The sequence below is a fragment of the Drosophila mojavensis genome, unplaced genomic scaffold (genome assembly GCF_018153725.1).
Source record: "Drosophila mojavensis isolate 15081-1352.22 unplaced genomic scaffold, ASM1815372v1 contig_74, whole genome shotgun sequence".
In the NCBI taxonomy this organism is placed as follows: domain Eukaryota; kingdom Metazoa; phylum Arthropoda; class Insecta; order Diptera; family Drosophilidae; genus Drosophila; species Drosophila mojavensis.
The window spans coordinates 5820155-5835763 of NW_025318899.1; the positions used below are offsets into that span (position 1 = coordinate 5820155).

The 15609-nt window shown below is 44.1% G+C and overlaps 1 protein-coding gene across 5 annotated transcripts in view; it reads left to right on the forward strand.

Moving 5' to 3' along the window:
• Window positions 1–15609, forward strand: part of LOC6581521 (RNA-binding protein Musashi homolog Rbp6) — a 194521-nt gene that overhangs the window by 122598 nt on the left and 56314 nt on the right. For all 5 annotated transcript variants that reach the window (XM_015161889.3, XM_032730836.2, XM_015161890.3 and 2 more), the window contains one exon: window positions 7291–7383. In XM_015161889.3, the coding sequence (XP_015017375.1) occupies window positions 7291–7383 (93 nt within the window). The remainder of the gene's footprint in view (window positions 1–7290; window positions 7384–15609) is intronic.

Genomic DNA, 15609 nt, shown 5'->3' on the forward strand with positions numbered 1-15609 from the left:
TCCGCATCCGCCAGCCGCCATTGTGCCAGGATGCCAATGCCATACACACACACACACATGCACACGCACACATGTTGAGCATGCTGCTGTCGACGACAATGCGTGTGAGTTAAATGTATGCGCATAAATTAATAATTAATTACACAGAATTACATTTCGGGCTTGTTGTATAATATTCATTATTGTTATGCATAAATAAGGAGACACACACTCACTCACACACACACAGACACAGCGGCAGTCCAGCTGGCAGTCAATTTGTGAGCGATGCGCCATTTTAGTTTGTGTTTAGTTTGTGCAGCAGCTCATTAAAATGCCAGCAGAGCAGAGCGAGGGGAGAGTGGGGGGAGAGTGAGAGCAGCCGCTCCTTAACTCTTTTCCCACTTCTATTTCAATTTATCTTTCCTTTTTTTGCGTATTCTGCTTTACGCTCAGCTCCTTTTGGCTCTGCCCTGGCTTACACACATCAATCTTCAAATGTATTTATGCTGCGCTCGTAATATATTTCATTTGATTTACAAGCTCCGAGTCCGAGTCAGTAGCAACAGGACGACTGACAGGACACACGATTTGCATTCCTTTTGATGGCGCTGGCTCCCTGGGGCATATTCAAATGCTGATTTGCACACACACACACACACACACATTTCTCTATATATGCGTGTGTGTGTGTGTGTGTGGCAGGAAGCCCATTATCCCTTGTCAGTGGCACAAACGTGTTTATTGGCTCAGCACAAGGACACATTGCCGCATAAATATCAACGAAATTAAGGCGCAAAATATTTGCCAGGGCAATAAATCAACAGTGTGTGCGTGTGTGTGTGTGTGTGTGTGCGAAGGAAATTGACCAAAAAGTATTAGTAACGGAAATTGCACAAATTTTCGGTCAAGCAACTGTGGCTCTGTCCCTTCAGACAGCAAACGCAGCCAGCGTCGAGGGCGGGCCAGGACCTCCAGCTCGCTCTGTGGTCATTTTAATTGAAAGCAAGACAAAAGCACAATGGCATTGATGGAGCATATCGAATATGCATAGACAGCAGCACACACACACACAGAGAGAGAGAGAGACAACCACACATCATCGGAGATAAACATAGACAGGCAGCCAGACAGCTGAAGCGGGTCACAAATAGAAGAGATCCTGGCGGAGGAGGCCTTTTGCGCCATTGTTGTGCATTACACATTCGATTTAAGCAACGTGTGCCTGTGTGTGTGTGTGTGTGTTTGAGTTTTTGTCAAACTTTGCCTTCATTCAGTGCTCATATTTCAAATGGCGCCTCGCGCTCATAAGTATGCAACACTTTTTCCCACGGCCCAGCTGCGACGCTCCCCTGGCGCCTGGCAGCCATTTTGTAAAATTTGCATGGATAATTTGTCACTTTGAATGATGTTGAAGCTTTTTGAGTGGGTTAGACGACAATCCCCCCTCCCCTGTCCTGCCCTCACTCTCCCTCACTCTCTCCCTCTCTCTATGCCGCATTCAAAAATGCTTGCGGGAAGTGCGGCAAATGTTACAAATTGTTGTCAGCCAGGCGAATGGCAGGGGCGAGGGCGGGGTCGGGAGCGGGGGCAGGGGCGAGGGAACAGGCGCAGGGATTGCTGGAATTGGCAGGATGTAATGAAGTTGAATGTCTGTGTAGGTGTGTAGGTGTGTGTGTGCGTGTGTGTAAATGCCTTGTGTCGCATCAAATTTTGGGCATACACTAACGCACACACACACACACACATACACAGGCAGAGCGTCGCACGCATAGCATACATAACATAACATAACATAATAGGTACATGAAGAGTTTTTGTCGAAAAACAACTTTAATAAACCCGCTTGCCCGACTAATTTGACAATAAAAACCAAATGCTCTGGGAACAGAGCTAAGTAGGGGGGAGGTTGCCGAGCAAGAAGAAAAAAAAAGGGACAAAGGACTTGGGCATTAGGCATTGGCCAGGAGAGGGCAGCGGGCTCTAGCCTACCCTTTTTATGGCCTACATGCGCCGCGTTGCTAACAGGTTTAAAAATTACATTTAATGACAATTGGCGCAACCCGAAAACCTTTCCTGCCACCCACCCCCTCCCCCATTGCCCACACAAAGCCCATGGCCGCAATCAGATATACAAATTTGAGAGTGGGACGCAGGGCAGAGGGACATGTGTAGATGCTGAATGGCTGGCAAAAGTTGGCTGGCTGCGTGGCTGCCTGACTCGGCCTGGCCTGACTCGGCCTGGCCTGGCTGGCAATGGCATTCTCGACAGGTTCGCGCAATTTCCAGCCAAGTTGCTCCCATTAGCCACATAATTTTAAGTGTGTGCGTGGCGCGGCTTTTCGAACGAGCGCCGCCGTCGGAGGTGGAGTAGAACGAGCTCATTTAATATTAAAAGGATTTATGAGACATTTTCCTTTCATTTTGACAACGCAAAAGGACGCACGGCCGCACGGACGGAACCGGACGGGCGGAACGGGCGGGCGGAGCGTTTCAATGGCGAATGGCGAATGGCGAATGGCAAATGAAAATTTCTCTCGTGCCGTTGATGAAATTTTCGCTTAACAGAATTTGTGACGCTTCGCGTGGCGCCGTTGCCTACGCTCGGTTAAAGGGTTTTACTTTTTAGTCTCAGTTCCACATTGCCACCAGCCCCACCGCCCCTCTGCCTCCCTTGCGCTGCGCTGCTGCTATTGTTGTGCGCAGCGTGGCAACTTTTGCGCTGGTTTAGCTTACGCCTGGGAATTATTTGAGTGCTTTTTGCAGGCGGCACCCCTCGTTGCTCCAGCAGCCTCTGTGCCCCCGCCCGCCGTTCGCCGTCCGTCGTCCTCCTCTCAGCTCCCACCAGTCAACATCCCTATCGCGATCCTAAGCGTGTGAAAGTGCAGACGCCGACAACCGCTGAATGTATCAAATAAAAGCCTGCTTTCAATGTATAAGTGTGCGTGCGTGTGTGTGCGTGTGTGTGTGTGTGTCAGTGTGTTTGTGTGAATTTTGACAGATTTGAAAATTATTATGCAAAATGAATAATTTAGTTGAAAGTGTTAAATTGATTTTGCCCTTTTACAACACTGCGCCCCCAACATCGGAGATGAAGGCAATGCCGGCTTGATTGTCAGCGCTGATGGGCATTTCCACAGCGACCCACCGACCCACCGACAACCCTCACCTGGCAGGCCATTAAAAGCAGCTTAAGGGGTTGCAAATCATAGTGAACTCTGCATACATATTCAAGTCAAAAGTATTGCAGACGCAGTTACGCAGTTACTTAAATGTATGCCGTTAAACCCATGTTATAGAGCTGGTTAGTGAAATGCGGGTAGAGCACTTCAAGGGGGCAGAGCATCTCCCATGTTGTCTGACACTCACTCGTGTTGTTATTTAAGCGCATATGCATATCATTTAATATGCTAGCTGGGTTGAGCTTGAAGAGTCCTAAATTGGTTATAGAAGTCAGACCTAAATGAAAAACTCAGCAGGGAAACTGGGTCTGGGGAGGCTAAAGGAATATTTAAGCAAGGAAACTAAGTTTGTAGAGGCTAAGGGAATATTTCGATAGAGAATTTACGTCTGTGAAGCCTAAGCAAAGTTTCAGTAGTTAGAACTTTTAAATCTTTGATTCTTTCAGTCTCGATATCTCCCTTTATACCTCTATATATCTCTCTCTCTCTCGCTACTCTATCTATCTCTCTTTATCCCTCTATCTCTCTCTCTCTCTCTCTCTATCTCCTTCTATCTCTCTCACTCTCTCTCTCTCTCTCTCTCTATCTCTCTCTCTCCCTTTACGCTTTATCTTAACCCAATGCCTTGGCTTTCGCTTCATATGGCAACGTATATAATCCTTGCATTAGCTTCAACTAAACCAAGTCCACAGCTTCTCCGGCCATCGCAAACAGATTTTCTCAATCGATTTGCCATAACTTAACTAATTTTCGCTCTAATTTCTCCCTATAGAACTATAACTCAAATTCTAAGCGCTTCCGCACAACTTCGACAACTTTGGCAGAGCTCACACGAGCTTCAGCTTGTCTCTCCCTCTCTCTCCCTCTCACTCTCGCTCTGCTGATTAATTTGCCTTGTAGATTGCTAGCATTTAGCAAAAGTTGAGCATTTCGTATCCTGCAGCCGTCCTGGCAGTCCATTATCCTGCTGTAAGCAACACCTTTTCCTAATCAGGCTGCAAGGCAATTGCGCGCAGTTAGTTTTGGATGGTTGACCACATTGGGGCATTGGGCATTGGATGGCTCCGTTTCTTGTAACATGTCCAATGGCCACGCCCACTTCAGCTTGGTTTCACTAGCTCAACGCCCCGTGTCTGACGTCATTTGTCAAAATTTGGCGGTGTGCGGGGGCGGGGCGAGGGTGCCCCAACCTTTTACTAGATAGACACACACACACACACACACATCGAGTCCACCTTTCACCCCACTCGGCCCCCCCACCCAGGCCTGCTCTGCGGTCGTCGTCGTGGCTAATATTGACATTCCTAATCTGTGCAGCGCTGTGTGTTGGCCGTTAAAATGCCGTGTCACATCGTTAGTATGCGTGTGTGGTTCCATTTGTTGAGGTCGCCTTGGCCTGATCAGCTGGGGACTGGGGACTGGGGACTGGGGCTGGGGAGCATTTCGAATCGAGTTCCGCCAGCTCGCCTTTGTATTCCTCATTTGTCGGCGCTGGGTGTGTTTTGTTTTTGATTCATGCCGCGCTATCAGCACTGGGCGTGTTTCCAGCAAATACACAAAATTACAGCTATACACAAATATATACATATACATTTATATATATGTAGAGATGTGTCTTTGATGATGACATTGCAAAGTCGAGCCAGTGGGCAGTTTATTAGCTTAAGTAGCTGCCTCATTGGCAGTGATTAGCGCCGGAGTTGAGCAAGGCAGCAAAATGCTGGCGGCCGCTGTTTCTCGTATCGCTGCAATTTTGTGCGTCATCTCTGCTGAGCGAGACAGTGGATAGGGTTGGAGTTGGAGTTGGAGCTGGAGTTGGGAGTCGCGAGCTGTGCCTGGACGTCATGCTGTTACTTTCTTGCAGCGCACTCAACTTGACGGCTTTTGTTTGTTCTTGGTTTTTCTCTTTTGCTGCAAATTGTTAGCAGCTCGCCCGCAGCGAGCCAGACCCAGACCCAGACCTCTGGCATGTATTTGCCCAACCTGTGTAAAGTGCAGCTCAGACAAATACACACACACACACACACAGAGAGAGTGTGTGTAGGACTACTCTAGGGCAGACGGCCAAGCTGGCAGCCCGGCAGGAACACGGGCCAAAAGCGATTTGCCTTGCCAAAAGCTGCATGACTAACTTTGTAGTTGTACCTCTATCTCACTCTCTCTCTCTCACTCTCTCTCACTCTCTCTCTCTCTCTCTCTCTCTCTCTCTCTCTCTTGCTCTTGCTGGTGCGACAACACAAGTGTTTTAATTTTACGACATTGTATGAATTTTACTGCTGGCACAGCAGAAACATCAGCACCGCTGTTACATATCGTTAGCTTCCTTAACGGACGTATCCCACATCTTCCAGCCGTCTGTTGCCACGCCTCCATCCAAAACCACTCGACCGCCTCGCCCTCTCCCTCTCCCTCTCCCTCTCCCTCTCACACTCCCTCGCACTGTGTGCAGCCCTGCAGCCTGTTGTCTGTGTGCTCATAAATTGCAGCTAGCAAGCTTCAGTGCAATCAACGTCATCAGCTTCATCCGGCCCTACAGCTGCAACAAAAAACCCATGAAACCATGGGCCCAAAAAGAAAGCCCCCAAAAAGATAAAAAAAAAAGCAAAATAATGGTATAAAATGTGTTTAAAAACCGCACAAATTTCGCAACCAACTGCCGAAAGTGGCGGAGGAAGAAATGTTTAACGAACCCCGTCTTAACTATAGAGTTCATCAAGTGAATCATTCGATTCATTATCAATTGAACTTGATTTCTAATTGAGCCAAGCAAATTGGAAGTGCGCAGTTTAGCACAGGAATAGAACTAGTTCTTGAACTAGGGATTGAATTTAAATAAAATATTGGAAAAGAACCGGCTCTAGACTTTAAGTAAATTACAGGAATAGAACTAGATCTTGAGCTAGAGCAAAGGTTTAAATAGATAGCAAAAATAGCACTAGTTCTTGAGCTAGAGTTTGAATTTAAATGGCTTTTTAGTATTATATAGCAATGGAACTAGTTCACGAACCAGTATTCAATTTAAATATCACTAAACAAAAGTGAATAATAAAAAGTTACCCATATTTCTTGCTGCTTCACAAAATGAATCAGTTCCTGGAACGAGCTCACAGCTAAACTATTAAAAAAGTTTGAGCAGAAGTTAAATTAATTAAAAAACTAAGTCGTAATTACAATTTTTATAAAAAAAAAATAAAATAAAAATAAATTTGTTATAAAAAATAATCAGTTCCTGAAACTGAACTAAACATTGTAGAGTTTGATGAATATTTCAACAGTTAGCTAAAATGTTTAAATTAATTTTTATAGTTTTTTAATGAAACTTAACACAAAATATTAAAACATGTTTTATTAAAGTTTTAAATGCTTGCAATAAATAAGCAAACATTTCCTGGCAGTTACAAAGAATTCTGAACGCAGCACTAAGAAATGCTAGCTATTCCGCAAATGAACCAGTTCTCGGAACTGGCTGGCAAATCGTTTGCTCCACTGTCGCTTAACTGCCGTCACTTAACGTTAACAGTTTACGCTTGCCTGCGGGCTAAAAAGGCTGGCGTTGCAGTACACACACACACACACATGCAGACACTCACACACACACACATGTATAGAGAGAGAGCCGTGCACTCGGCGCGCCATCATTTTTGGTGCTGCTGTTGCGCTAACTGCGTAAAGTTGGCACTTGAAACTGTCAGCTTAAATATGCCAGCTGCACACACACATAGAGATACACACACACAGACACACACACACACACACATGTGCGGCTACTACATAAAGTGCACAAAATGGTCGACGCATAGCGAAAGTTGTTGCCGTAAGTTACAGAAGCAGCGACTCTTACGGCTCCGCGCAGTCTGGCGGGCCATAACTTTGGGTAACATGGAGCACCGCACCCACCCCTCCCCCCGTGGGGCTTGCTCCTGATCCGATTTCCTTCCCGCCTCGCCTTTGCCTTTGCCAGCTACCATAAATGCATTTTTAAATGCCAGGCTACAGCTAAATTAAGCAGCATTTGCCACTTGCGCTTTACACGCTCATTCGTTCGTTCATTTATGCTGATACTTTATCACAATTCCCATCTCTCTCGCTCACTCTCTCACTCTCTCTCTCTCTCTTTATTTTGTTGCAGATGGTGACGAGAACGAAGAAAATCTTTGTGGGCGGCCTCTCGGCGCCCACCACGCTAGAGGATGTCAAAAGCTACTTTGAACAGTTTGGTCCGGTAAGTAAAACCCATTAAAGTGAAATGAGAAAAAAAGAAACCCTGAATAAATACAAGCGAACTAGTTCTTTTGTACCAGCAGCAATAAGGCAACGTCTGCCAACTTGCCAAATAATAATAATGCAAATGAAAAATCCGAATGACAGTTGCCGAAAAACGAATCATGCAATTTATGCGCACTGCGCGTGTTGCCTCCCAAGACCTCAGATATATACATACCTATGTATATATATATATATGTATATGTATATACATTGTATATATATGCAAGTGCTGAGCAATGACACCTTCACTAGCTGCCACTTGCCAGCGTTTGTTTGATCAATAAAAATGCCAAAAAAGAAAGCTGAAAAAAAAAATCATATATATATGTATACATTCATATATATATGTATATATTCGTGGCAAATTCAATCTTGACAAGTACTGCAAGGCACAGACGGTGCAGCGCCTACTCTAACCCTTCACTCAAAACAATTTATCCAAAAAATTCTCTGCAGCCAAAGCAAACTCCACTTAAACAGCAGCTCACACACACCCCACACACACTCTCTCTGTGTGTGTGTGTGTGTGTGTGTGTGCATGTGTTTGTGGCTGAGTGCTGTTCGAGTGCTCTTTAAGTTCTCCATTCAGTGAGGCAGCCTGGCAGCTATAGGCAGGTGTGCTGGGGCACGGCCCGGTCTTGTTATAGCGCACAAAACAAATTTTTAGCACGAGTACAACAACAACTACAACAATAACAACAACAACACAAATTTGTTGTGTTCTTGATTGCGATACTAAACGAAAATCGATTTGTTTCGACGCTCTTCGATTTTAATGAGCGACTAGATGCTTCAGACTGCAACGGGCGTTGTATGTGACAGCCTCAGCTGAGACTGAGGCCGTTGAGGATTTCATTAACGATATGCATAATGTTTGCTTACGCCTTATCCAGCAGAGCTCGACGTGCATGCTTAAGCATAAATCTTTAATAAGGATAAGCCTAAATGAACGAACTCTGTCGAATGGCTTGCAGGAATTGTGCAAAACCCGCATTAAGATTTGCTTAAGATTGTCGTCTAAATACAAGGAATAAATGCCATGGCAACAGAGATAGCTTTAAAGCTTTCGAGTCGACTGTGCTTGTACGCAAAGTAATTAAACTTGTGTACCTAAAGAGAGATTTCAGTAGAGATTCCATTGCCGGTAATATATGTATCAACTTCTGATTCTAATTTGGTTTAGGTTTACTCAAAGAGAAGCTTTCAAATATTCTTATAGATAAAGTTCATATATCAAAAACATTTATATTTAAAGATTTTCAATTACCTTTCCAATGTGCTTTCAAATTAAGCTGTGCTTTTACATCGCAAAGCTCATGCAAGTTAACAAACAAAGCTTTTCTTTGAGCTAACATTTAATACTTCCATTTTAATCTTAACTATCGCATGTGCTTTACAAGCTTTAATAGGCTTTTGACTGTATGCCATAGCCTGTTGGCTTATGCACTTTAAGCTTAAGCCCTCAACACAATCTCATGTTGAACACACAACAAATGCTGCTAAAAGTTTTCATGCGCTTTTGAAACTTCAATTAAATATTTGATAGGAACATTTTGACGTTAATCAACTTTTATAATTGCTTTGTACTTTTAAATTGGCTGTTAGCCACCTGAAAAAATGGCATCTATCACTGCTGGCACTTTTTTTCGGCGAGCCCAACAAGAACAGAAAACAACAACAAATTTACATTATGAAATGGAGAATGGAAAACTCGCCGTGCTCAACGAAATTTACGCGCACAAAGCCGCAATTTGCTCTCCCTCTCTCTCTCTCTCTCTCTCGCTCTCTCTTTTTTGCTGGGAATATTCATTGTTTTGTCATTTAATGCTGCCCCATATTCGGCAAAAACTCTCAGCGGATTTGGAAACTTCACTCAACGGCCAGGTGAAAAGCTGATGAGTGGGCTGCACCAGATTTCGGCTGGGAGGGGGCGTAGTGGGGCAGCCTCCTGATAATTGACACAAATTGGCACAACTTTTTGTCAGCTCTTCAAACCGCCGGCACGTCAACTGGCATTTGCGATGGCTCATTGCGCCCGCGCCCACGTCACTCGATAATGCGAATATAATGACGACGCCGGAGAGAACTTGCAGCACTGCCACAGGCACAAGCACAAATGCCCGCCCCGCCTCGGCCCGGCCCCATTCCAGCTGGCAGCGTTGCCACCATTCATGCCACATAAACGCCCATCAATCAAATCAGCGCTGCGCAAAATGCTTTTAAGTAATTTTCATCATAACTGCGAATGAAGCTGTCAAAATCCATAACGATCAAATAGTTGAAACACCTAGCCAAGATATTGCCTAGGTGGCAAGAGGCGCTAGCGCTCCCTCTCTCTCTCTCTCTCTCTCTCTCTCTCTCTCTCTATTGAAACAAAGGCGCAGCAACTTAACCAAGCGCGAATTGCTAATGGCAAACTTTTCAATTAATCCGCATTTGCAAAAAAAGAAGAAAAAAAAAAAGAAAAAGCTAGAAAGAAAGAGAACAAAAAAAAAATTATAATAATAACTTGGCGCACAAAGGGCTCAGTTTGAGGGGGCTGGTGGGGCGTAGAGGCATTGGCAAAACTTTCGACAGGCAAACAACAGAACTGGAGATGGCGGCTGGGCAGCCCCGCCGCTTGCTTGGGCCAAGTTATTGATTACAACTAATCCCCTTTTGGCTTTTGCCTGCCGCCTCATTGAGCAGCGGCTTGGCAAAGAGATTTGCGCCGTTCGCCCATAAACAAAATAGTAGCAACTGGCCCCCGCCGGCTCAGACGGCCAGCTCCTTGTGTGTGTGTGTGTAGCCGTATCCGTGTCCGGATCAGCAGCAACAACGACAACAGCAACAACAACAACAGCAAGCCGTAGCATATCCCAGGGCAGGTGGCCAGCCAGGCGTTAATGACTTTATCGGCCATTTTTCTTCTATGGGGGGTTGGGCGATGGAACGGGAGATAGCCAGAGCGGCAGAGTGAGGGCGTGGGGGCAGGAGAGAGATGGCCTTTGTCGTTGTCAGTGCCATTAGAGACGGCACACGGTAAAGATTGATTAGCCAGGATGACACAGTCAGGCCCAGGCCCAGGCACAGGCATCGCCATCGCCATCGCCAGAAACAGAAACAGAAACAGAAGCCATTCAATATGATTAATAGTTGTTGCATGTTGCGTAGCACGACGGCGACAATCAGAGTGCTACGGCCCAACAATAGGCCAAATTGTACACCGAATACCCAAATGCCGGATAGTCGAATAGCGCAAACAACATCGAGATTGTCTATATAGAAATTTATGACCCGAGCAACCAGCCAATTTCATGTTGCCAGCGCAATTTTTTACGTTCACCTATCTCCCTCTATCTCTCTCCCTCTCTCTCTCTCTTTCTATTAAATATCTGTATATATATATATATATATTGGTTTGCTGTGCTTTATTTTTCTAGTTTCGCCTGGCCTCAGCCGTGTCAGCGGCACATTTTATTTGCATTTCATTTTATTGTAGGTTTTAAATGTTGCATTCGCATTGTTCGCCTTTTGTTGCACAGTTTGTGGGCGAGCGCAGCTGCAACTGCAACGCAGTTGTCAAACGAATGCCGAATGCTCTAGACGAAATTTATTTCGAATTCTGTAAATATTCTGATTGGAATTTCTTATGAGATTTATATATAAGTCAAATTGACAAATGGCAAAGAGGTAAGGACTGATGGACAGTTAGTTAAATATATTTAAATTATGTGAAATATGAATTTTCGACTTTAAATTAGAGAGAGAGAGAGAGAGAGTGAGTGAGAGTGAAAAAAAAAAATCCCGCTTGACAGAAATTAAATCAAATGAGGTTTTGATAAGCTATAGCTACATGTACATATATAAATCGAGAGACTAGAGCAGCTGGAGCAAGTCCTCCCTTGAGAATGTATCTATAATCCCATAGAAGCAAGTCAGACAGTTAATATATTTTTAAAATAATTTACATTTAGAAAAAAATTTTTAATAATATTTTACAATTATTAAAAAAAAATTCAAAATAAAATATATTTTAATTAAATTTTAATATTAAATATTTAAAAAATATAGAAATTGTACTCAAATGATTTTACTTTACTCATTTGAACTTTTATAAGTCATATCAAGAAGAGAGACAGAGAGAGGGAGAGACTTGAACCATTTTCTAAGAAGCTCTAGTTGAAGAGAAGAGCAATCCCAAGGAATTCTGATAATCTTTACTCAAAGTAACTTCCTCTCTAAGAGAGGCAGAGTCACTTGGATAAACTTCTGTGAATGATTAGCTAAAGAGAAGTCGCTTAGCCCATATGACTTATGTTTCCTTGTTACCCAAAGGCCTTTAACTTGCCCAAAATTATAATTTCTGCTTCATATCAGTGCTTTGCTTGCCTTGGCTAACACAGTCAAGCTAAAAGCAAACCAGATTCGTCTTCAATTTTAATACCTTTTGATCACGCTTCACGACTCTCGGCTTTCAGTTGCAACATTTGACTTTTATATGCAGGAATATCGTATGGCCACTGCACAAACATAGATTGCAGTTAAGAGCTCGAATGGCCTAACGTTACTTGGCTAATAGCAAAGTTTTAATGCCCCGCTGTGTGTGTGTGTGTGTGTGGTCATAAAAACTTGAATACCTCTGCAGCACTCTCTCTCTCTCTCTCTCTCCCTCTCTCTCTAACAAACAGATACATTGAAGAGGCAGATGCGACAGACAGAGGCCAATCATTTGGACCCCATTGGCCTAACCCCTGCCTCTGCCTGACAGTTGCCACACCTTTTAAATGCAAATCAGAGAAATGTTTTGCAGCTCCCCGCCCACTCGCACTCAAATAGAAAACAAAACCAAACCAAACCAAACCAACAAAACAAATGGCAAATTTCAAATTTTCACTGTGCAAGTTTTTAGTGCAAATGCTTCACATTTAACTGGCACACCAAAATGCATGCACACACACACTAACACACACACACTGCCACACACACATAGTGCAGTGGACCCCAAACTGACCTCAGCTGCTGCAACCTTTGCCACTGATTTTATTGCAGCTGCTGCAAGCGCTGCGATAACACAAATTTCACATGCCGCAAGGACAGGAGACGGCAGCAGCAGCAGCAGTAGCAGAGCAGAGAGAAGCCAAATATACAAAAAACAACAAAAACAAAAAATGAAAAGTAAAAACTGGCAACAAAACCAACAAAAATGCAAAGCTCTTTGGCTAAAAAATTGCAAATAAACTACACATTTTGCAAAAATCCCCTTACAGCAGCTATACCCCTAAAGGGTCCCTCCCCCCTCCCCCCGCCCCATGAGTCGCCGGGCAACAAGCCTGAACTATGGCCATGGGGTATGGAAATTGCAGTAGCCAGTATCAGGCAGCCTGCAGACATCGCCCTGTGGCTTTTAAAGGTGTTTACGGTGTTTGCATTGCCCTGCCCCAAGGGTTAGTTAATTTAAGCGCTTTTCATAAGCATTTTATGTGCAGAAGACGAGCAGGGCCACAGTCAGAGCGAGAGAGAGAGAGAGAGAGAGAGAGCGAGAGCTGACCAGGCCAAGGGGCAAAAGTGCAGCCAGAGCTGCCAAATGTCCAGCCAGCTGGCGCCGGCTACTTCTCACGGCTTGAGCAGTGGCCAAACCAAACCAGGAGAAGCAGCAGGAGTAGCAGGAGAAGCAGCAGGAGCAGTAGCAGCAGCAGCTATCCCTGGGGCATTAATTATGACAAATTATGCAAAATAAATTGCAACAAGAATACAAAAGAAGCAAAGTTTAAGTATTTTATATATAAAGAGAGAGAGTGGGTGTGGGAGTGGGAGCAATGAAATGATTGACATTTGCTTATCGAATAATTCATGTGAATTTACATTTATAATTATTTGATTATGATTGAATGCATGCAAAGCAAGACAGATTAGCTAATAATAAAGCAAAATTCAAATATGTTTTCGAGTGAAAAGTGGCTAAATAGACGATTGAAGAGGCGACTAAAGAGGTGACCAAAAAGATGACTGAAGAAGCCATTTAAGAAGCAATTGAGGAGTCAGTCAGAAGAATCTATTATATAAATTGCATAAACATTAATCTATATTATATATACATATAAATATCAGCAAAGCTGCTACTCGTTTAAAAAATAAAACACGTCTAAAATTCTACTCTTGTCTTCACTCTTCTTGTCTTCGCTCTTCTTCTCTTCACTTTTGAGACTTTCGAGGCCTATCGTTGCTTCTTAAATAACTATCGTCTCTATCGATTGTTCTTATCTCTAGCGTAATTAGTAACGGAGCCAAAACAACTATCGTCATTATTAATGGTTTTTTAATAGCCCTCACCACTATTAATGATTCTATACCTCTCAATGCTATTGGCCGGCTTCACTCAAATCATCTAGTTAATCTATTATTATTATTCAATTACTAGTAAGTTAGCTCTACTGAATAGATATACAAACTTCATTTCATTAACACTAGCCTTAACTCCACTGAACATTTTCTAGCTAGACAAAGTCCACTCTTAACCAAATTTTCTCTTGTCTTGCCCTCAGCAGCTCAAGTCTGACTGCTCAGCTCATATGATATTCACTCTGATATGCATTTATCTTACAGCCTTTGCACTGTACATTCTCAACACTTTCTATGCCAAAAGCCAAAAGGTAGGGTATATGCAAGTCTGCGTGCCGCTGCTGCATATAGAGTTTCAATCTTGTTTGTTTGCTCACCTAGCTCGACGTATCAGTCAGTCAAGCAGTCAGTCAGCTCTGTTTGTGTTGTCCTTGTGCCTCCACACACACACACACACTCTCTCTCTCTCTCACTGTGTGTGTGTGTGTGTGACATAACTGTGGGCGATTTTTGAGGTACTGCGAATGCGAAGTGCCTCTTTCCAGCTGCATAAATTATGATGAAGCGCAAATCTTCAGTTAGCCGTATGTAAATGTAAATGAAGGCTTTGTGCCTATGCCTGCATGTGTGCTAGTGTGTTGGTGCGTGTGTGTGTGTGTGTGCGTGTGTGCACGATGAGTGGCAGATTTGCATAATCCTTAGCAAAAGGTTCCATGACAACGCCGCTGCTGCTGCTGATGCTGCTGATGCTGATGCTGCTCGAAATGTCAATGTGGGTGCATTGGTTGGGTTAGAGGGTTAGCTGGTTGAGGCTAAAGATGCGGGGGGAGGTGGTTGGTGGTTGGTTGGGGCTCTGGCTGATGGTGGCGGCGGCTATGGTGGCTGCCTGACAAGCCACAAATACTTCAGCACCTCCACCTAAGCTCGTAATTAACAGTATATATGTATATATAAATGATATATGCACCACATTTGTAAAGGTGTGTGTGTGTGTGTGTGTGTGTGCACTCAAAGCTTGCACTAGCAGCTGTCATTTACATAGCCAATTAGTTGTACATAAGCACAACAACAATAACAACAACAATGACAACAACAACAACAACAACAAGCACACCTGAGCTGCAGCTTCAGCTGGCAATTTCTAGCTTAATCCCCGCCCGGCCGCAACTAATTTAATTGTGTTCAATTTGGCATAAAGGCGTTTAATGCCAGCAAGAGCTGATAAAACCTTGTAAGCACACACACACACACACACACACACACACACGCACACATACACATATTGATATGTATACATATAATGTCTGGCTATATATTATGGATTTTTCACATGATATGCAAAGCCCAGCGGCGTCAAAGCAAAACCAACTGCAGAAAAGCAAAGGCAAAGGCAAGGGAGAAAAAAAAAACTGGAAGTATAACCAAACGAGCCCCCAATGCAGACGAAGACGTTCGTTCGTTGTTAATGCTTTGATAGACACATTACTTCCGTCTCAGTGGTTAGGCAGTGCAGCAACAACAACAGCAACAACAGCAGCAACAACCGCAGCACCACCAGAAATCTAATACGTCTTGCCAAGCGAGGGATAACTGTTTGTTTACACAGCCCGACGACTATTTGGCCTGGGCTAAAAACCTGAGCCCTTGCTCCGCCACTCGAATTGGGTCTGGGTCTGGGTCTGAGACGGAGTTGGAGTCGGAGTCGGAGTCGGAGACGGAGTTGCAGGAGAAGTCGGCGTCTCGTATGCTGTTGGGTTATGAGCTCTCTGGGTCTCTGGACTCGTCTGCCGCTATGCATATCTCTCTGCAGGCTTTGGCAAATTGCGCAAAAAACATTGCAAAAGGCAGCAGCAGGAGCAGC